Raw genomic sequence first — 24,416 nt, forward strand, 5'->3', positions numbered from 1 at the left:
GGTACTTACCTTTAAAGCCCTATATGGCTTAGGCCCGGGATACTTGCAGGACCATCTGCTACCGGGAACGAATTCCCATTGCCCAGTACGCTCACACAGAGAAGGCCTCCTCAAGGTACCGTCGGCTAGACAATGTCGGCTGGCGAACCCCAGGGGAAGGGCCTTCTCTGTGGGAGCGCCAGTCCTATGGAATCAGCTCCCCCCTGAGCTTCGGATGACCCAAGATCTCCAGTCCTTTCGCCGCGGCCTCAAAACACTCCTTTTCCACCTGGCTGACCTGGACTGACAGGCATTTTAATTATGTTTACAATTTTTAATTTATTTTTAATTTTTAATTTTTAATTTATTGCACAGATGACTTTAATTTTAATTTTAATTTTATCTTAATTTCTGTTATATGTTATTGTTGTTAGCCGCCCTGAGTCCTTCGGGAGATAGGGCGGGATATAAGTCCCATTAATAAATAAATAAATAAATAAACTCACCTGCCCTGAACCCCATAGAGCAGACATGTCAAACACAAGGCCCGGGGGCCAGATCCGGCCTGCGAAGTGGTTTCATGCGGCCCACGAAGCCATCCTGGAAACAGTGAGGGAACGGCCCCCACTGCCTTGGCACCGGCCCAGAGACCCTCCTCCTGCCAGAGACCCTCAGATCTGTCCCACTCCTGCCCAGGCCCCCATAGGCACCCTCGATGCGAACGATGTAGAGCTGGCCACGCCCACCCAGCAGGCCATACGCACTCTAGCCATGCCCACCCAGTAGGCCACGCCCACCCAGGCCACACCCACCCGGCCCTCTGAGGGCAACCGCAATGCTGATGCGGCCCTCAATGAAATTGAGTTTGACACCCCTGCCATAGAGAATCTATGGGTCATTGCCAAGAGAAAGATGAGAGACATGAGACCGAACAATGCAGAAGAGCTGAAGGCCGCTATTGAAGCATCCTGGTCTCCCATAACACCTCAGCAGTGCCACAGGCTGATAGCTTCCATGCCATGCCGCATTGAGGCAGTAATTGCTGCAAAAGGGGCCCAAACCAAGTACTGAGTACATATGCATGCTTATACTTTTCAGAGGTCCGATATTGTTCTATGTACACTCCTTGTTTTATTGATTGCATGTAATATTCTAATTTTCTGAGATTGTGGATTTGGGGTTTTCATGAGCTGTACGCTATAATCATCACAATTATGACAAATCACGGCTTGAACTATCTAGCTTTGCATGTAATGAGTCTATCTCATATATTAGTTTCCCCTTTTAAATTGCATTACTGAAATAAATGAACTTTTGCACGATATTCTAATTTTTCGAGTTTCACCTGTATTGCAGGAAGGGAGCTGTGTTAGTCTGTGATAGCCGAAAATCAGGAAGAGTTAGATAGCATATTTTCATACTTAATTAATTGTAATTAAAAGGCATATGCTTTTATGAATCATGGTTGCTTTTTAACCCCCCCCCCCAAGATACTCCATTATAGATTCCAAAGCAGCCATTCTGGAACAAAGAAACAGTTGAAAGAGAGTCTATTGAACTCACATATAACAAAAGGTTTCAGTCTATCTCAGAATGTCTTAGCAGGTATCATTTTTTAAATGTGTTACTATTTTTATGATGAAATACTTCTTATCTGTCTCACATATAACCTTTATCTGCATTGATGCTGACTTGAAGCCAGGAGATTGTGTATTCTAGGCATCTCTTAGTCATGTCTGGGTGTCTTTAGGCCAATCATTTTCTTTCAACCCATCACACAGGATTATTATGGGGAATAAAGGTAGGAGTGATAGGTATGTTTACCACCTTGAATTCTAAGTAAAAAAGCGAGATAATAATCTGATGCTAACCTACCCTTTCTTATGCCACTGTAACCAATTTAAATCCAACATCAGCCACTCCATATATCTGATGAAGTTAACACTTTTTACTAACATTTGTAAGTCTGAAAAAAGGTGCTCTTAGACTTTTAATGTTTTTCTCTCTTGAGTAATGGTTGTCAAGGTGTGCAGGACTAGGGTCTCTCGTTCTCTGGTGTTAGCTTGGGAGAGGGGTTGATTTGTCACTTCCCTGCTCTTCATCTCTTTCCCCAACTCTCTCTTCTGCTTAAGTGTATCATCAGCAAAGGGACCCTTCTCATTCACTTTTACTTTGCTGCCTTCTAATTCAGTATTTGCAGGTATATGGTGCATTTTCTTATTTCCTGTTCTAAACAGCCTATTGCCCTGATTTCCTGTTAAGACAAGCCTGGGGTACATTGGCCTCATTGCCATGGTAGCCCAGTTGGGTTGTTGGTTTGTCTGTTATAAATATGACAGTTGGACACATAATTGTTCCACTAGTAGCCCAGGTAAGAGAATAGATCTTTAAAAAAGAATATCCTAAAAGGCATTAAGCTTGAAGGTTGAGTGGTGAGCCCAGCAGAATCAAAGTTCAAAAAGAAAAAAGAAAAAAAAAGAAAGGAGAAGGGAGAAAAAATAAAAGTTTTTCTCCCAAAGTTCCTTATCCTTCAATTAAAAAAAGGACAAGCTTTCAAATACACAAAATCCGTTACTGGGTAGAATCAGTTGCAAATTGTCTCTCTTGCTATGTTGCAAAATATAACAATTTTCCAAAACAGTCAAATCACACAAGAAAGCAACATTCCAGCACCATTTTACTCCATTTCCATCAGCTTAAAACTTGAAGAAGATAATGAGTCTGAGTTAAAGTTAAAATCCAACTTGAAAATTCAAATCCTCCTGCTTCGCTCTGCCTGCTTCTCAAAGAAAAAATATTCACAGTCCCATCTAAGAAGCAGATGTAGTTGTCGTGTCTAGTTCCACTCCTTTATGGAGTGAAAGCGTCCTGGGAGTGGAGAAAGCCTGGGCTCCGAGGGAACTCACTCCGTTAGCCCCCAACCTCATTGGGGGAATCACAGAGGAGCTCTACCTCTACCCAAACAAGCTCGCTTCTCCCTCTTCTCCCAAGGGAGAGACTTCGGCGCCACGGGACAGCTGATTTTCGCTGCCTCCGGGCCCTCTAACGCATCCCATGATCGGGCGGCTTCAGAAACGCCGCCATTTGGCACGGCAGCACTACCGGAAGTCAGGAACAAAACTTCTCAAGCGGCACTGCGAAGGCTCAGTTGCCAGGGTTGTACCCACTTGCATGAAGCAGCAACCTATGTGGGCTGCCTCTGTCCCAGCCAGGAAAAGGGGAAACGGAGAAAGGCGGCTTATGGTAACTTCCCAGGTGTCCTTAAGTCCGCTTTCCTTCTTTTCTTTCCTTCCTTCCTTCCTTCCTCCTTGCAGCAATCACTGGTCTGCACTTTCTTGCTGTCCTGCATTGGTCCATGTCTCCCTTCTCAATTCTGGAAATGGCAGCCCCATTTTTTTCTGCTTTCCTCCTGGCAGAAGGGAGGAAAGGAAGGATGCTCTGTATGGAAGGATGCCAGTTGGAGCTGGGCGAGGAAGACCAACTATACTAGTTGGAGCTGGGCGAGGAAGGCCAAGCTCCCCTTCCCCGATGGTTCTGCAAAGCCCTTGAGAAGTGGATCCACTTCCTGCATGTCTGGCCTGAGCTCCTCCTCAAGGGCTTTGCAGAACCATCATGGAAGGGGAGACTGGGCTTTCTCGCCCAGATCGTCTTCTTCCAGCCAGGAGGAAAGCAGCAGAAAACAGGGCTGCTATTTCCAGAGTGGAGAAGGGAGACATGGGCTGATGCAGGGCTGCAAGAAAGTATGTCAAGAAAGTGTGGTGGCTGCGACGGAGTGTTGGCAGAAGGATACCAGGGCTGTCAGAGCGATGTGGCATGGGAGGCTTGCGACCCCCGGTTATGATGCAAGCCATAGGAAAGTTGACAGAAGAGAAGGAGGTGGCAGGGACTCAAGAAAGCCCCTCCAGTGCCAGACACAGCTATTGTGCAGTGGCAGCAGAGCCTTTCACCATCACTCCCCCATGCCTCTGAAATGGTGGAGAGGGACCGGGTACGGTAGTCCAACTCAGGAGGGGAAGGGAAGGGAAGAGGTGGGCGGGCAGCTGAGGTGATTGAAGGTGCCACATCTCCATTGGGTTTCTTGCATGCCTCTCTTGGACTTTTGGGAAGGGTTTTTTCCCCCACCTGGAAGGCAGTTGAACGAAAACCAGAGGTGTTCCAGAAAACACAGATTTATCATAACAGGTTCAACAAACTCAAGAAAAAAATAGGTATCGGTTCTGCTGAACCGGTGTGAACTGGTTGGATCCCACCACTGTCTGAAGCTATGTTTTCTGTAGAGGTCTTGTTGAGCTTTTGTTTAAATGAAAACCTGTGTGTTTAACTGAAATGAAGCTGGAATATCTTTTACTTACTGATTTAAAAACAAAAAAAAGACACTTCAAAATTTTAAGTATTTTAGTTCATCCAAATGTTTATTTTTCAAAATACTTGAATAGTCAGAGATAATAATAAATGGGAAAAATGAATTTCAGAGTAATACTTATTAGTTTAACTAAGTACATACAATTTCCTAGCAATAAGAAACTCATTAAATCAGATATTGTGATATTGAGATAAAAGTGGTATTTAAGAATGTGACCTTTTGATCAGTCAGGTAGCAGAGAACTCAGTGTTAATAACCCATCATGTCTAATACTGGGTTATCTTTAATTAGTTGCAACATTACTGATGAGCAGTAATATTTTCTCTACTAGGCAATTGATACGTCTGTTTAGCATAATTGTTCATGTTTTATCCAAACTACTATGATACTAATAGCTATGCTCCAACAATCTACAAGGAGGGTTATTTTACCACAATCCTTTCTTGTGTGTTTTCTCGAAAATAAGACCTACCCTCAAAATAAGCCCTAGCTTGATATTTGGGGGTGGGTCTAATATAAGCCCTACTCCAAAAGTAAGCCATAGCATTGTGATTGTCCTGGGGGGGGGGAGATGGCTAGGTTGACATCGCTCATGTGGGACATGAGGGAGCCTGGCCAGGCTGGGGGGGGTGAGGGACAGGAACTACGAAGTTTTGCGTGGTACAAACAAGGTAGATGATACTGTTACTATACCAAAGCTAGTTAGTCCGAAATGACCAGTGAATGTGGTTTCAGCTTTTACACTGTCCCTTGACTGGAAAGGGTCTAATTCAGGGATCACTCCCCTTTTCCTTCAACACAGCCCAAGTTCCCTGTGCTTCTTTCCAATTCTGCCTCAAAGCCTTAGCGATTCAGTTCTCTCCCTGCTTTCCCAGCGTGCAAGCTTAACCACCCCTTCCTTCTACTACCACCTCCTCATTTACCTATTTCCACCCACGAGGAGCAGGCTTTCTTTCTCGTCACTTGTTCTTCTCCAGGACTGTTTTCTTGTGGAGGGTCTACAAACATGACTTTGGGGCAGCAGCTGGATGATTTTCAGCTGCCAGACATGGCATCTCGATGCTGTGAGTTTGCTGTGCTGCAAAAGTTTTGCTTGTTTACTTTCTCAGCAGCAGAACATACCCCACTCTGAAAGAAGAGGGGGGGCACCGCCCATTGGTTTTTGACTTATTGGAGGGCTCTGTCTGGTTTGGTGATTGGCTAACGGAAGTGCTCTTCTTCAGGCTGGTGTATGCTGGGTAATAAAGGTCTGTCCAAGTGAGGTTTAGCAGGCCAAGCCATGCCGTGGCCCCTGACTCCCAGGAGCAGCAGTAGCAGCAGCAGCAGCAACAGCCTGCCAAATCTGTGCTGTTTGCAGCATTTGCTAGCAGTCTGGTCCGGGGCTGCTCGTGCTTCCTCTTCCTTACATCCCACCTGCCAGACATGGGAATGGGGGCCATCCCGGGGGCAACAAATCCCATGAGACCTCAGCAGGCCCACTCCCCTGTCCACTTCCTCATATTGCTTTTCATTTAATACTGAATGGACTCCAATGGAAAGGGTGGGACATATGAAGTGCACCAGAATGGCCTCCTGCCCTGGCATGGCTTCACAAGAGCAGGAGGTGCAGCCCCACTTGGCAAGCGCAGGCAGCTAGCAGAGCTGCCCAGTGCTACAGGAGGAACAGAGAGTGGGCCTGTTGAGGTCTCACGGGATTTGTCACCACTAGGCCAGCCCCTATTCTCATGTCTGGTGGGTGGGATGCAAAGAAGAGGAAGCATGAGCAGACCAGGCCAGACCGCGAGCAAATGCTGTGGACAGCGCAGATTTGGCAGACTGTTGCTGCTACTGCCACCACTGCTGCCACGGAGCAAGCCCGACTCCTGGCACTGAAACTCACCCAGCTGCTGCCTCAATGTCACATTTGTAGACCCTGTGCAAGAAAAAATCCCGGAGAAGAACAAGCAACAAGAAAGAAAGGTGGAAATAGGTAAATGAGGAGGTAGTCAAAGGAAGGGAGGGGGGTTGCCTTGTATGCTGGGAAAGCAGAGAGAGAACTGAATTGCGGAGACTTTGAGGCAGAATTGGAAAGAAGCACAGGGAGCTTGGGTTGTGCTGAAGGAAAAGGGAAGCGATCTGTGAATTAATGCAAAAGCTGAAACCACATTCACTGGTCACCTCAGACTGCCGCCTGCCACCCGCCACCCACCGCGATAGCTCCATCCCCCCCATCGCATCTCTGTCTCTGACTGCAAAATAAAAGACCCCTGAAAATAAGTCCTAATGGGTCTTTTTGACCAAAAATAAATATAAGACTCGGCTTATTTTCAGGAAAACACAGGGTACCAGCCTTTATTTTTGTTGTCAACCTCATTTTTTCTTGAGGCATACTCTGTACAGTATATGGTGAACAGTCATAAGCTTTGGGATTCAAAGAGGGCTGGATCATGACGGTCTTGTAGGATCTTCTTATAAATCTAAACAGTTCTATAAATAGAGTTAGTAGAGATGTTGTCCTGATACAATGCATCTTTTTTAAGCTGGTAAAGGAATAGTGATTGTGTTTCATGAAGGAGGCTTCAGGATCAACAATTATGCCATATTCTAGTTTCTCCCATGCAGTAAAGGAGAATAGGCAGGTGAGATATCAATCAATCAGAATAGAGCTAGAAGGGACCTTGGACATCTTTTAGTTCAACCCCTGCTTAAGCAGGAGACCCTATCTCATTTCCGACAAGTGGTTGTCCAGTCTTTTCTTAAAGACCTCCAATGATGAAATACCCACAACTTCTGAAGGCAAGCTGTTCCACTGGTTAATTGTTCTCATTGTTAGAAAGTTTCTTCTTAATGCCAAGTTGCTTCTCTCCTTGATCCGTTTCCATCCATTTCTTGTCTTGCCTTCTGGTGTTTTGAAAAATAGGTTGATCCCCTCATCTTTGTAGCAGCCCCTCAAATATTGGAATACTGCTATCATGTCACCATACCCTATTCCTGCCAGTCTCCTCTCTCTTAATCCTCTTAGTTGCTCTTCTTGCATGGGTCAATATAAAGGAAAAAAGAACGTCATTGCAATAGGTGTATACTACAGGCCACCAACCAAGCAGAAGAAATAGATGAACTTTTGCTAATCAATTAACAAACGTATATAAGAAACACCACAGTAGTAAGGGGAAATTTGACTACTCTGATATCAACTGGGAGACAAAACTCTGCAACAAGTGGGAGATTGAACAGATTCCTAATCAATCTGGCTGACAACTTTGTCATCCAAAAGGTAGAGGATGGAACTAGAAGAAAAGCTGTACTGAACCTAATTGTTACTAATAGGGAAGAAGTGATAGGGGGAGTTGAAGTTGCCGGAATTTTGGGGGAGAGTGACCATGTCATGTTAGAATACAATATAGTGTAAACACAAGCAATAGAACATAACCCAACCAATGTCTTAAACTTTAAAAGAGTTTATTTTTTTAAAAAAACTCAGAGCCTTGGAAAGATTCCATGGATGAACTTTTTAAAGGGGAAACAACTGAAGAAGCATGGGAAACTCTGAAATATATGATCATAAAGACCCTGTCCAGCACAATACTATTGAAAAAGAAAAACAAGAAATTCAAGAAAAAAAACAGCATGGTTGCACAAATATTTCTCTACTAACTGAAAGACAAAAAGGACAAGTACAAAAATGGAAAGTGGGACACATAACTAAGGCAGAATATCAGCAGATAGCACGAATCTGCAAAGATGAAGTCAGGAAAGCAAAGGCTCAGATAGAAGTAAGACTTGTAACAAAAGTCAAAGACAATTAACTTTCAACTTATAAATAACAAGAAAAAAGTCAAGGAAACAGTTGAAATGAAGAAAAACTTACTCTCTGTGTACAGGGTAAATCTTATATATTAGAAATATTTAAGTCTTCCCAGTTGCAATGTATGGCAGTGAAAGTTGGACCATAACAAAGGCTGAGCGCCAAAGAATTGAGGCCTTTGAACTATGGTGCTGGAGAAGACTCCTGCGAGTCCTTTGGACTGCAAGGCGATCAAACCGGTCAGTCCTAGAGGAGATCAACCCTGACTGCTCTTTAGAAGGCCAGATCCTGAAGCTAAAACTCAAATATTTTGGCCACCTAATGAGGAGGAAGGACTCACTGGAGAAGAGCCTAATGCTGGGAAAGATTGAGGGCAATAGAAGAAGGGGACGACAGAGAATGAGGTGGCTGGATGGAGTCACTGAAGCAGTAGGCGTGAGCTTAAATGGACTCCAGAAGATGGTAGAGGACAGGAAAGCCTGGAGGAACATTGTCCATAGGGTCGTGATGGGTCGGACACGACTTCGCAACTAACAACAACAACAAATATTTAAGTTTAAGGAAATGAACGCTGAGTAGATTGAACATCTTGAAATTTCTTATTACGGTACTTTGAAATAGATTGTGCACGTGCATTTATTGATCAGTCATTTTGTCCCTAGTTCAGTGGTGTCTAACTAAGGAGAACAAATTAATCTGTATAACAGAATATGTACAGCTGAATAGAATGAACCTACCTACACCTAGCTATGTTGTTCAGTTAACACTTTTGTTTCTTCTCTGGTTCATTTTTTAAAATCTCATTAGTCTTCATGAAAAGTCTACAATGGAGGGGTTGAGGAAACTGAGGAAAGATTGGATTGCAGAATAGAATAGGGTGACTTATGTCTACTCAGTGAGTATGTATGTGTCAACCCCAAAGGTGGGATGTCTACCTTTTTAAAAAACTACCTTGGTTTTTAAACAACTTATTAGGTTTAGTGGAAAAGTATCTTCTTGTAACTGAATATGGGAAAAATACACTATCAAACATGTCTTTCTACATTCTTAATGTTTTTTTGAAAAGAATGTAAACAGCACAAGATTATAGATAAGGACTAGTTTTATTATAGGTCAAGGAAATTTCAATGTTTTATACTTCATAGTCCTATGGCTAATTTCAGCCTTCCGTAAATTCCTTCCATCCAAAATATTGACTGTAATTTCCATCAATATTAGCTAGCATGGTGATGGAATCGTATAATGGGATTTATTTATCTGTTTTTTCTTATAGATTACTAAATAATTTCCATATTTGAAACTGTAAATAATGAATACTGACTAGTCAGATTAGTTTCACATTTTCTCCATCCCACCCCAGTTACATTGTCAGAAACATACTTTAAGTATATTTAAAGGCATCAATGTTGCATTCTGCAATTTTCCTTCATACTTTGTATTCACAGCCCGCTTTTCCCTCTTCCCTGCTTGTAAATCTGTTTATTTTTCCTTGGGTGGACATTACAAGTTAAACCCAGATTTGTTGAGATCTAAGTTAAATACATGCTGTGTTGGTTTTAGTGTTCTCTGTTGGCCAGAAGTTCAGGAGAGTGTAATTATACCTAGACTTTATGGATCTGTCTCATGGCCTGTTTATTTGAATCAGTTTTGCAGGCTAGAGGTTTTTTTACTAAACAGATTCCTTTACCTGCCAATGTTTCCTTGATGGCTCCTTGTCGTTAGTTTTTATATCACTGATATTGTTGTGAGCTTGATAGATCTTTGCACTCGGAGCAAAAACCAAATGCTGACTGTATCCGTATCTTCTGTATCAAAGTGGGAAGATGAACAAGTCTAACTTTGGGAAGGTGTCTGCTGGAATGTATCATATGTGAACCTCATGGAAAGTGTTTTATGCTATTCTTGTGCAGTTTTCCTTTTATGTTAACAAGCACTTACTCAGGAAAATGTTCTACATCAGGGGTCCCTAAATTCTTCAGCTTATTGATCCATTCATGAAGTTTCAGATTGTTTATTGACCACCAAATATTTATTATATGAAAATAATTTAATAAATACAATTTTAACTAATAGTAATTTGAATAACAACATCGACCACAGTAATAATAGTTAGTTCCATCAATCCTTGATAGCTATCAATATCAATAGCTTTGGAAAATCCTCTGCTATACAATATTTTAGATGTTTCACAGTATTTTTAAAAAAACTTATAAATTCATTTTATGATTAGATTCATAGCATCAGACTATTCAAGCGAGAAATGTGGATATCCTAAATCTAAATCATTACAGTATTTACCTTCTAAATATAAAACTAAGCATGTGTTGTGAAACCTGCTATTGGAAGTTAAAATATTAGATCTAGGCTGACTAGCAGTTAATATTTTATATATTAATTAATTAATTAATTAATTAATTAATTAAATTTGTATACCGCCCTTCTCCCGAAGGACTCAGGGCGGTGTACGGGGCAATAAATACCAAAAGTACAGAATACAAAAATTAAAAACAGATTAAACCATTGTGCCCGAATACAATAAATTACTTAAAAACAGTAATTAAAACCTCAAACCCATCAGACCAGGCCGGCTTGTTCAAATAAATAAGTTTTTAGATCACATCAGGAGGAGCAAAGGTTGGGAGCCATCCGGAGCTCAACCGGTAAACGGTTCCAAAAGTCAGGCGCACCCACAGAGAACGCCCTCCCCCTGGGGGCCACCAGTTGGCATTCTCTGACCGGTGGCACCCTGAGGAGGCCCTCTCTGTGGGAGCGCACTGGGCAGAGGGAAGTTGACGCCGGCCGCAGGTGCTCCCTTAGGTACTCCGGACCCATGCCATGTAGGGTTTTATAGGTCATTACCAGCACCTTGAATCTCACCCGGAAGGCAACTGGAAGCCAATGCAGCTCACGGAGCAGAGGTGTAACATATTAAAAAATCATCCCCCCTAATGAGCTCTGATTTGAGCTTAACAGCTGAGAGTTTGTAATGTTAGTTTTGTTTCTATCTAGTGCTACAAAATACTTTGCTAATACACTAAGTTTTAATTACATAAAAGTAGTGAGGAATTTATTCCAGCGGAATCATGATATGGATAAAGATTAAAAGCCTCAACTCCCCAATCCCAATTGTGTTTCTTTTGTGCTCACTATGTTACCATTTATAAATAAATAGTTACTCAAGGATAAATCATGTGAATATCACTTCCAGTTTGGACCATAATTCTTGGAAAACCTTTCATAAATACCTGTACAATTTTCCCTTTTCTCCTCCTTTCCCCCCTCCTCTGTATGTTTTTTTCCACTTTTCAGATCATTCAGATTAATAAAACAGAGGCAAGCTCTACCCTCAAGCTTTCCCTCCAAAAAGAGAGCAGAAGTAGAAATGATGAAGATAAAATGCTAGAATAAAGACAAAATCAGGCTATGCATTATAAAATTAGTGGGTGGAAAAAAGAAATATTCTTGATACCATGATGTATCTATTTTTAAGTGAAGTGGTAAAACCAGTTGATTCCCATGGTGAGTGTCTGCATAAAACCTGCTCATCCCAGAAGTGATCTACTGAAAGAAAAACTTGGCTAGTCTAATATGTATACTGTAACTCAGATTAACTTTTGAAAAACCATCCAATGTATTGTATTAAAAATGACGGGTTAGGGACAGATGTACCAATCCTTTTGGTCAAATTGAAATTGAAAGGGACAGAAAATCATTTTTGGCACCTGGCATGATAAATGTTACGAAGAAGACACATTCAAGAGAGATTAAGCATCCCTCTCAAGAAAAGAAGACACAAATTCATTAGAATTACTCTTTCTGATTAAAAACATTCAGTATAGAAGAAAGATTCCTCACATTGAGGGAAAAAATAATTTGAACTGCAACTGAACAATTTAATAAGTCAGTAAGAAAAAAAGTTTTGTTACAGATTGCTAAGAAAGGAGGTCTACTTTCAATTGATAAAATTATTAAATTCTTCATTGTGCAAAGAATCAGAACCATTTATGTACTTTGCAACATAAACTATTGAAGTCTATAGATAAGAATCTGGTCGACCACTAAATTGGTGCTAGACAGGCCAATGGAATTCAAGGGGGTCTATGCTTGACACTGCAAGGACTCTAAACTGATGATGCATTTTACTGTGCCCCTCAGCTCTGCCTGCTCTTTTCTTAAATTGTGCCTGCAATTTCACATCCTTTATTTTTTAAAAAAGATTTGATGGGCAGCTATAATTAGGCATGCTGAATATTAAAGTTTAGGAACTGAAAACTTAAAAAACTTTTGTCTCCAGTGCCTTTCATGACTGTATTAAATCATGGTTTGTTTCATCATGGCTTACCAACTGTATTAAAATTAGCTGAATTCATATGTTGTACTAAGGCAAAAACTAGACTGTTTTGACTTAGTTGTTGGGTCAATATCAGTGCAATCCCATGAAGCATCTGGATTTGTAATGGCGGGCAAATATCTTCGAAGCAATATTCAGAAATTTTGTGACTACTATTCAAATCTCAAATTCTGACTGTATGCAGTACATATTTTAGGATGTCAAAAATACCGTGTTATGTGAGATAGCACTAGATTATGTTATGTTGGAACCTTGTGTTAGCAAGTTCTGTTTTTTTTCTATAGGATTTTAAAAAAACACAACAAAATGCATATAAAAATATAACATCACAGACAGTAAGGTATATATTCCTATTTTTCTGGTTTTGTATTTTTATGTTATTGTTATCTGCTCACTGTTCTAGGAATGGTGTGGAATGTAAAAGAAAATTAAAAAGAATGTATCATTTATTATAGTTTAATATTTAATAATATTTATTAAAATTAATATTAAAGTATCATTTTATTGCTGCCACAATAAAAATACTCTCAGACATTTACAAAGAATAGATATAAATTACAATAGCAGGAATAAAACTATAATAAAAAAATAGAAAAATAATCATATGAAATAAACTGCAAATAAAAATCAAGATGCAATATTCATATGAGGAAAAGGTTGTTTGAAAAAAATTGGGCTTCAAGGAACTTCTGAAGGACCAACTGAGAATTAACAACTACAATTTCTGATGCAAAGTGGGACAGTTGTTAAGTGAATTTTGTCCCATTTTATGACCTATTTTGCCGCAGTTGTTAAATGAGTCACTGCAATTGTTAAGTTAGTAACATGGTTGTAAAGTGAATTTGGCTTCCCTATTAAATTTGCTTGTCAGTAGATTGAAAATGTGCAGATGATACCACTCTAATGGCAGAAAGTGAAGAAGAACTAAAGAGCCTCTTGTTGCGGGTGAAGAAGGAGAGTGCAAAAGTTGGGCTGAAACTAAACATTAAGAAAACCAAGATCATGGCATCCGGCCCTCTCAATTCCTGGCAAATAGATGGGGAAGAAATGGAGGTAGTGACAGGATTTATTTTCCTGGGCTCCAAGATCACTGCAGATGGAGACTGTAGCCAAGAAATTAAAAGACGCTTGCTCCTCGGGAGGAAAGCCATGGCAAATCTAGACAGCACACTAAAAAGCAGAGACATCACGCTGTCAACAAAAGTGCGTATAGTCAAGGCTATGGTCTTCCCAGTTGCAATGTATGGCAGTGAAAGTTGGACCATAAGAAAGGCCGAGCGCCAAAGAATTGAGGCCTTTGAGCTATGGTGCTGGAGAAGACTCCTGCGAGTCCCTTGGACTGCAAGGCGATCAAACCGGTCAGTCCTAGAGGAGATCAATCCTTTTTTTTTATTGAAAAGTTTTATCATACATTTTATCTTTAACAATCCCCCCTACCCCTCCCCTATCCCTCCCTCCCTACCCCTCCCCCCCTCCCCTCCCCCCCGACTTCCCAGAGCTAAGTACAAGGTATAAAAAACAAAAAAAAAACAATCATAAACATCCATATGCTAACAACCATAAACTCTAAAATCTCTCTCTCTCTAGCTCATATAGGATAACTACAAACACTATTAATATAAAATATATAAAAAAAGAGAAAAAAAAAGAGAAAAGAAAGGAAGACTTATTCAAATGCTACATGAAACTTTTTAGTCCCATATTTATTCTGGATATACTCGATCCATTTTCTCCACTCCATAACATAACGTTCTTGCGAGTGATCTTTCAAATAAGCCGATATCTTTGCCATCTCTGCCAGGTCAGAAACCTTTAAGGTCCATTCTTCTATAGTCGGCAGTTCCTCCTTCTTCCAATACTGACCTATTAAGAGTCTTGCTGCCGTAATTAAATTCAGCATCAACTTAGTGTCCACAACTGTAACATCTGTAATTATTCCCAACAAAAAAAGTTGCGGACAAAACTTTATCCTTTGCTTAAAAATCTTCTGCATATTCCACCAAATTTTTATCCAAAAAGCCTTAACCTTTTTACAAGTCCACCATATATGAAAATATGTTGCATCTTCTTCACCACACCTCCAGCATTTAGGCTGATACTTCGGATACATACTTGCAAGCTTTTTAGGATCTAAATGCCATCTGTAAAACATTTTATAAAAGTTCTCTCTTAAATTTTGAGCTTGTGTGAATTTTATGTTCCTCACCCAAATCCTTTCCCACGTGTCCATTGTAATAACTTCTTGGATGTTTTGGGCCCATTTAATCATACAATCTTTAACAATTTCTATCAAAGCAAGATATATCCGTTTAATATGTGCTGGACCCTGATTTCTGATTTGCTTTATCAGATTTTCATCAGTCATTGTAAAACCAGTTTTCTGATCTTCTTTCCACCTGGCCCGTAGCTGAGTATATTGAAACCAAGTTTGGACAATCTTCTCATCTCGCAAGAGGCTGTATGGTTTCAGACACCAGACATTTCTTTCCAAACTTAAAATCTCCTTATACGTAGTCACATCATGTTTAAAACCAACATTTATATTTTCTATTGCGTGTTTTGGGATTGCCCACAATGGTATCTTGCAATCTAACTTATGTCTATACTTCTTCCAAACTCTCAACAATGCCTGTCTTAAAATATGCACTCTAAACACATTATCTACCTTCTTATCATACAACAAATATGCATGCCAGCCAAACAACAAGTCGTGGCCCTCAAGATTTAATAATCTCTCTTGTGTCAAATTAAGCCAATCACTTATTCCTGCTAACGCAGCAGCTTCATAATATAATTTAAAATTGGGCATTTTAAGACCACCTCTTTCACGAGTATCCTGCATAATCTTAAGTTTAACTCGTGGCCTTTTCCCTGCCCAAACAAATTTATTGATACCTCGCTGCCATTCCTCCAGATTATAAAGCGGCACGCGTCACCCTCTGCTCTCCAGGATCAGCCAAGGAAGTTATAGCTTGATCCCCTCCAGCACCATTCTCCTCTGTCTGTCCAGCTTCAGCCTCTTGAGGTTTTCCTTCTCCAGATCCCTTTGCAGCTTCCAGAAGTGATAGTGGGGTTGCTTTTAAAACATTATTGTAAAAATCACGCACCTGTGTCACAGTAACCAGATGGTACCTTTTGCCTTCATGCATCACCACCAATCCAACTGGAATCTCCCATCTGAACCTTATATCACGTTGTTTGAGTTCCTGCACAAGAAATGCAAAGTCCTTCCTTCTCCTTAAAATCTTTGGAGGAATTTCTTTTAAAACCAAAACTTCTTGGTCAGCAATCACAACTTTAGTATCATAGGCAGCTTGAATAACTTCATCTCTAGTTTCCCTCTTTGCAAAATAAACCACCACATCTCTAGGTAGCTTTCTCTGTCTAGCAATCCATGAATTTACATGAAACACTTTATCCATGCATCCCTTTATTTCAGATGCTGGCTGACCCAATACTGCTTCCAGAGCCTCAGAAATCAGCTGCTTTAGGTCTTCCTTAATATTTTCTTTTAAGCCTCTGATTCTAACAGCATACTGCATCTGATGATATTGAACAAGACTCAGTTCTCTGTCCATTTTGTCTCTTAAATCTTCATTCTCCAGTACCTTTACTTCTAATATGGCATTCTTTTGAGTCAGGTCTTCCACTTTTTCATCCAGATCTTGCACACATTCAGCCACACTATGCACTGTAGACAAAATGTCTACCCTCATCGCACTGAACTTCTCTTCCATCCTCTCTTCTATTCTCTCCTCCAATTTCTCCAATTTCTCCTCCACCTTTGCCAATTTATCACCCAGTGATTCCAAAATTACCTGGGCTTGTTTTTCAAGAGCATCTTGTAAATCCTTCGATGTCAATGCAGCAGGAGGAAGCAAAGCTTGCAACGATGTCTGTTGCACCGGGGAAGTTCCAGCACTCCGAAGAGTTTTTGAGGGAGGTTTAGCCGCCATCTTTTTACTTTCACTTGTTGCGCACTTTCACTTTAAGTTTATAAAGTCCATTAAGCTAGAGAGTAAAAATAAAAGTCCTCTTCACCTTATCCTCCTGTACCGCTCTGCCTGCTCCTTTTATTCCATGGTCTTTCCTTCTGGCAGGGGTGGTCGCAAATGCCTGGCTCCGCTCCAAAAATCCCGGAGCAGAGACGCTGAACAGCTGGGAGCAACCCAGGCTACGGGGGAGTTCAATCCTTCAGCCGCCCAAGCTTTAAGCTCAGGCAGCCCCGGAGAACTCAACCCCTACCTGGGGCCTCACCCCCTCCTCTTCTCCCAAGGAGGGGGCTTCCAATCCACCCGAACAGCTGATCGGTGCTGTTTCGGGTGAAAACAACACAGCTGAGCCGCGGGCAGCCCGAAAAGGCTGTCTCCGGCGCCGCGCCGCCACTGGAAGTCCTAGAGGAGATCAATCCTTGACTGCTCTTTAGAAGGCCAGATCCTAAAGTTGAAACTCAAATACTTTGGCCACCTAATGAGAAGGAAGGACTCACTGGAGAAGAGCTTAATGCTGGGAAAGGTTGAGGGCAATAGAAGAAGGGGACGACAGAGAATGAGGTGACTGGATGGAGTCACTGAAGCAGTATATGTGAGCTTAAATGGACTCCAGAAGATGGTAGAGGACAGGAAGGCCTGGAGGAACATTGTCCATAGGGTCGCGATGGGTTGGACACGACTTCGCAGCTAACAACAACAACAAGATTGAAAAAGATGGCCACATGACCTTGCGACAATGCAACATGAATAAATATAGGCCAATTACCAAGCGTCCAAATTTTTATTATGTGACCATGGGGATGCTACAATAGCCGTAAGTATGTTTCTTCAGTGCCGTTATAACTTTGAATGGTCACTAAATGAAAGATTGTAAATTGAGGATTACCTGTACAACCATGCTATTTAAGCTAATCATTTTAAAAACCTCCATTTGTTTGATCAAGTTTGGCTAATTTTACTTTTTTAGATTTAGATTTACTAAAAATAGTAAAATAAAAGCAAGAATAATAAAAGATTGATTCCAGGTAAATGCATACAAAATAGAACTTTAAAAACTGTCTAATATACAATCTGTTAAAATGTCTAGAAATAACAGGACAGCCAATAGAAAATACAAACTATGGATACAAACATTTGTGTAGATTCTGTTTTTCAACAGGTCTTTGTCATTTTGTTTTGTTTAGGTATCAGTGGGAATTCCTACCGGGAGGTGAGTGTACATTTAATTTTTTTTATAAAGGAAGTAGATGATGATGTAGACTAACATTCTGTTTGCAGAGTGATAATATATTATATTGAAAATAAGTCTGCAAACTTTATTAGCTACTGTATCAAAAACCTTTTCCTAACATGTTGACCTGGGATCTCTACTTCCTCCCTCAAAACTCTTTATAGTTCATTACATAGCGTGGACATGACTCGTTTATATTTTGGCAGCTTGTTTGATTTCCATGTAGTTTTGTTCATGTCTTTGAAACTGGTTTGGAAAAAAAGCTGAAGTATTATATAGAGCAGAGGTCCCCAACCTTTTGGGCACCAGGGACTGGTTCTGTTGAGAGAGGTTTTTCCATGGACCAGAGAGTATGTGGCTTTGGGTGCTGCCTGCATCCCATGGATGGGGCTTTGCTTTTTTGTGTGGACTGGTTGCTGGCATGCTGCGAACCGGTACCAGTCTATGGACTGGGGGTTGGGGACCCCTGATATAGATAATCAATTTTTTAAAATAAAAATCTTACTGTCTCTTTTCCATCATGTTCTTTGATATTCATCTTTTTCCCCTATTTCCTAGAGATATTTTTCCTTTGTTTTTCTTTTCTTTTTCTCTAGGTAATGTAATATGTGATTCTTGCTTTTTTCCTCCTTACTTTATGGCATTGGAGGCAGGGTAATTTTGAAATATAAAAAGATAAATTTCTTTTTAAAATATTTTAATTTATATGTAATACTAGAAACTTTTTAAAATGTTAGTTATAATTTTTTACAATTCAATAAAAAAAATAAAATGTATTTAGTGTCCAGCCATTCTCAGTATAATTTATCCTAAAGTTCTACAGATCCATGTCTGTTTTATGTTTGTGTACTTGTATTTAGGAAATCAAATGGAATTTGTGGTGTTAAAATGCCTTGACCGGTTCAGCATGGTTCCTTATTTGATATATTTAGAAAAGAAAAATATTTTTATTACACACTTCATCAAACTCTCAACCTCCTCCTGGTAATCACCCTCATTATCATCCTGAATAAGGATTACCACTGTTGTATCATCTGCATACTTCACAGTATGGTTGGTAGCAAATCTTGCACAATAGTCATGGGTCAGCAAGGTGAACAACAGGACACAGCCCTGAGGGGAATCTGTGCTCAAAAACATGGTATTAGAAATATTAGTCCCAGCTCGCACATATTGGGGCCTATCAGTGAGAAAGGTTAAGTTAGTACCATGATTGTTAAATGAATCTGGCTTCCCCATTGACTTTGCTTATCAGAAGTTCACAAAAAATGATTGCATGACCCTGGGACATGCAACCTTCATAAATATGAACCAGTTCCAAGCATCCAGGTTCTGATCGTATGACCATGGGGATGCTACAATAGTCGTAAGTGTGGAAAATGGTCATAATTCACTTTTCCAGTGCCATTGTAACTCTGAACAGTCACTAAAAAAATGGTTGTAAGTTTAGGATTATCTATAATGATCTGCTTTTCAAGGTGAGAGGCATTTTTGCATAAATTGCTCCAGGGTTGATCTCCTCTAGGACTGACTGGTTTGATCGCCTTGCAGTCCAAGGGACTCGTAGGAATCTTCTCCAGCACCATAGTTCAAAGGCTTCAATTCTTTGGCACTTAGCCTTTCCTATGGTCCAGCTTTCACAGCCATACATTGCAACTGGGAAGACCATAGCCTTGACTATACACACTTTTGTTGGCAGGGTGGTGTCTCTGCTTTTTAGTGTGCTGTCTAGATTTGCCATAGCTTTCCTCCCCAGGAGCAAGCATCTTTTAATTTCTTGGCTGCAGTCCCCATTTGTGGTGATCTGTCATAAAATCTGTCACTACCTCCATTTCTTCCCCATCTATTTGCCAGGAATTGAGAGGGCTGGATGCCAAGATCTTGGTTTTCTTAATGTTAAGTTTCAAGCCAACTTTTGCACTCTTCTTCTTTACCTGCAAAAAGAGGCTCTTTAGTTCCTCTTCACTTTCTGCCATTAGAGTGGTATCATCTGCATATCTTAGGTTATTGATATTTCTCCCGGCAATCTTAGTTTCAACTTTTGATTCATCTAGCCCTGCCTTTCTCATGATGTGCTCTGCATATAAGTTAAATAGGCAGGGGGACAGTATACAGCCTTGCCGGACTCCTTTCCCAATTTTGAACCAATCAGTGGTTCCGTGTCTAGTTCTCACTGTTGTTTCTTGACCCACATATCGGTTTCTCAAGAGACAAATAAGATGGTCTGGTACTCCCATCTCTTTAAGAACTTGCCACAGTTTGTTGTGATCCACACAATCAAAGGCTTTAGCATAGTCAATGAAGCAGAAGTAGATGCTTTTCTGGAACTCCCTAGCTTTCTCCATGATCCAGCGTATGTTGGCAATTTGATCTCTGGTTCCTCTGCCTCTTCGAAATCCTGCCGGTACTTCTGGTAGTTCTCGATCCACATACTGCTGGAGTCTAGCTTGTAGGATTTTAAGCATAACTTTATTAGCATGTGAAATGAGTGCAATGGTGTGATATTTTGAACATTCTTTGGCACTGCCTGTCACTAATCCTAATATCAGTCACTTTGCAGTAGCATAAGACATGCCAGAGACTGGATAAAGTAGTATTCATACTGCTGTACACTTTTACATGAAAAAAGTATAAGAATAACACATGAGACCTTGCATGTTGATGGCTGTGATATTCTCTGCCTCCCATCTAACAATTGAACTGGTTTGGTTAATATTTGCTTCATGTACATAAGAAAAATCTGGTTAAGGTAAAGCTGTTTTCTTCTTAAAAATAAAATTGAATACATGGAACATTTTAAAAAATGCCTTATATTAACTTAATTTCATTCATTGGCTTCAGAAATAAAATTCCCACATGATAGCCACTCATCCTCATTCAGTGTCATGGGGAGGAGGAACTCCATTTCTAACACATGTTCATCTCTGGCAACACAGAAATGTCAAAAATGCACTGGTGCCTTGAATTCCCACTAGAATGGTATTATCACATTTTAATATGAGTCTCGGTACTTCTAATTGCTTTCAAATCATTGTTTTTCTGCATTTCCTTGATGAACTGGGCATCTGGCGTCATTGGAGAGACAGCGAAGCAGACAGCTGTGTTCAGAATTTTTGAAAAAGACCTGATTAGAACACATAAAAGGATTTTTTTCTTCCTAGAAATGTTTACAGCCATTAAAATAACTTTTGTTCTTTGGGTTACTTTGCTAAACAGTCAGATATCTTTGCCTTATACCCATAAGCTAGTATTATTTAAAATTCATTTGTACTGCATACTTGCTTTAAATTGTTGAGTTCGCTCCTACCTTTTTAGTTTGCCAGGTCTATAGGGAATTCAAACCACAGCAGGCTAAATTAATCTCTCTGCTTCTCTTTCTCTATGTTATATCTGCTCTTTATTTCATAGACAGTATATCTGTTTATGCAGAATATATCCAGATCAAATTGTTCATAATGTCCAGATCTAATTGTTTATAATGAGAATAAAATGTGTTATCCATGATGCGTATAAAATACCTATGTTTGTCAAGCCATATAATATTCTCCAATCCTTTTGCTAGACAGTGCATCATTTCCAGATCTGTAGAAGAAATATGGTAATTTTGGTGTTGATTGGGGATTTTTCTAGTAGCTAAGAGTTTTTTCTTTGTATTTCTTCACTATATTCATACAGTTGTCCTAGCACTCCTTGAAAAATTACCTCTGAAAATATTGCTACATGATCCCATGTTTAAAGGGGATTCTAAATCAACTGTTTTATTTTCCAGAAACATGAACAGAATCTCAGACCCTTTGCTGAAGAAGAAAAGCACTTTTTCTCACATACTGAACTTTGCCCTTCCTCAAAGATAATTTTTAAAAATTGCTTAATTTTTTTTGCCTCTATGATATACGATTAAGTATACATACACACAAAACAACACACACATATGTATTACAATAGATATGTAAAATCAAATTCATTTTTGAAAAAAGAAATTAAATCTTGCCCATTTGGAATCATATTAATAATCTATTATATTCATGCCCAATTCAGAACCTGAAAGTGAATTCATTTATTAATCACATTTATATAGCCACATTTAATAACTACAGCGAATTCATGTTAAAAACAATAAAGACATCTCATCAAATCAAATACTTCAACTTTATAAACAGCTGAAGAATATTAATACAATGGCATTATTCTTTTGCTTCTATGGAAGCAAATATATTAGATCTAAGGTAAAGGTAAAGGTTCCCCCGCACATGCGTGCTAGTCGTTTCCGACTCTAGGAGCCGGTGCTCATCTCCGTTTCAAAGCCGAAGAGCCAGCGTTTGTCCGAGGACGTCTCCATGGTCATGTGGCTGGCATGACTAGATGCCAAAGGCGCACGGAACGCTGTTACCTTCCCACCATAGTGGTCCCTATTTTTCTACTTGCATTTTTTTTACGTGCTTTCGAACTGCTAGGTGGGCAGAAGCTGGGACGAGTAACAGGCGCTCACTCTGTTACGCGGCACTCGGGATTCGACCCGCCAAACTGCCGACCTTCTGATCAACAAGCTCAGCGTCCTAACCCACTGAGCCACCGCGTCCCTATATTAGATCTAAACTCCTCCAAAACATTTTCCAATTTAATAATTTGAAAGAGTCAGAAGCTACTATTTCATCAGATCCAAATTGAGAAATAAGAATATGTTTAACTTAGCTGGAAGTCCTAGTTATTGCAATATATGAAGTATTTTGAAGAATCTAGTGTATTAATACCATTTTCTACCCAAGCTCTAAAAAAAGGAATTAGTTTGTAATCCTAAAATTAGGTTTATGCTAAATTGTCATTTTTAAAAATAAAAACAGAGTTCATTTATCTCAAAAATGTTCAGATATCTCCTCAAACTGAATTTGAAGTTTAACACAATCTCCAGGAGTGAGTTGTCTTTTCACTGCAAACTAGCAAATTAAACTGAGCTGAATATATGTTACGTTCATTTCAGTAGGACATAAGTATGACTTATTTATCCCATTTTCAAACCTCTGGTTGTAAATTTGCATATCAACTACTTTCCAGCAATATTGCTTTTAGTAGATTTCTACTGAATGGTGAATATAGTTTTTTAGTTATCATAAAAGACAAAATGAAATTAATGTATAAAATAACACTGAGTTTATTTTGCTATTTTACAGTATTGATAATAGTAATGGGAGTTTAACCCATTTGTGTATAAACTTATTTTCTTGTATGCCATTATGTATTATCAAATCAAGTGTTGCCTGTCTTTCAAATCAGGCAGCACTGATAATACTTTGCAGTTTTTCAGTTGAATTATAGCATATTTTGGTGCTTTTAATAAGTTTAATACAAATTCCATTTCTTATATCAGCACTCTCTCACTTAATATAGCACTTTTGTTTCATGAGGGAGATCTTCTGCTGGTTTCCCAATAATTTTATATTAAAAGGCACTATTAAAAAAAGACAGGAAAATCTGCATGATTAAAAAAAATCAGCCTGAAAAAATGATTGTATATTTGTGTCTGGCAACACAGACGAGGGAATGGATATATATATGCCCTGTGAACCGCCCTGAGTCCCTACCAAGGAGAAGGGCGGTATATAAATCAAATAAACTATAAACTATAACTATAAACTATAATGGTTAAGCATAGTTAAAATATTTGCATATGTTAGATTTTGCCTATTACTTTGGGTCAGAAACTCAGTGACTAACCTTTGCAGTTAATAGAAACGTAAAATACTTTGTACAAAATCTACTGAATCCTGGTTAGGAAAAGATGACATTCTCTTCTATTGAAACATGACATTCTTTTAATTAGCAGAATTGGAGGTTAATTTTTGGTGTTACTGCTTTTATGAAAGTTAATTTAAGATAAATTGCTAGTTTCATTTAGGCAATTGGAAAGAATTAAAAACATAAAGCCCTTCTTTATAGAACACTAAGCCATTTTCTTCTGGTGGTAAATTGTTTCTTGAATGTCTAAATGCAATTTTCCCCAACATTTTACAAACTTTGATTATATATATTCTAGCAGTTGTTCTAAATCAATTCTATCCATTTTCTAGTAAATATTTTATTTTATTTTTATTACATTTGTCAAAATGTCTACAAAATCTGGCTGCTAAGGAACACAATATCTTTGCCCTCCCACCATATGCAGTTCATAACCATTTCTTTCAGAAATTTAATGTAGACTAAAAAGGGATTATGAGAATTGATTTTGATGTCGACTCGAGTGTCTTTCTTAAACCATTCCTCTAATAGGCATCAGAAATTCTTTGTTGGATCAGTCATACAAAGACTAAAGTCATAGTTTAAAAAGAGATCAAACATCAAGCATATTTCCCTGTTACTTCTACAGTAAATACCATCGTCTCACCACTCCCCGCTGCCATACTTTTGTTGCCAGAAGGCTGTTGGCATGAATATTTAGGACAGATAGATAACAGAAGGATGCTACTCTACTTTTTTCAGAAAAATATATAGTAATTTGACTTATTTTACTTTTCTTTTTCTATTTTGGGCTCCTGATCTGTGTGCTCTGGATGACATGCAGTAGTTGCTATAAGCTTTGGAATTCCAAATATGTCTTTTTCTTCTGAATTTGGTTACAAACTCTAAAGTTGAGGGAAGATTGTCTAAACTGAAAGATGACACATTTTGTGAAATGACAGTTCTTAGGCTGATGCTCCCAGTTCTTTAATTCTAACTACACA

General features: G+C 39.4%; 1 protein-coding gene across 1 annotated transcript in view; it reads left to right on the plus strand.

Annotated features, from left to right (window-relative positions):
* Positions 1-24,416, plus strand: part of SKAP1 (src kinase associated phosphoprotein 1) — a 467,979-nt gene that overhangs the window by 20,534 nt on the left and 423,029 nt on the right. Inside the window, exon 3 of the mRNA XM_083378139.1 lies at positions 17,654-17,679. Within this exon, the coding sequence (XP_083234265.1) occupies positions 17,654-17,679 (26 nt within the window). The remainder of the gene's footprint in view (positions 1-17,653; positions 17,680-24,416) is intronic.

Source organism: Vipera ursinii, assembly GCF_947247035.1.
Source record: "Vipera ursinii genome assembly, chromosome: Z".
NCBI classification, from domain to species: Eukaryota; Metazoa; Chordata; class Lepidosauria; order Squamata; family Viperidae; genus Vipera; species Vipera ursinii.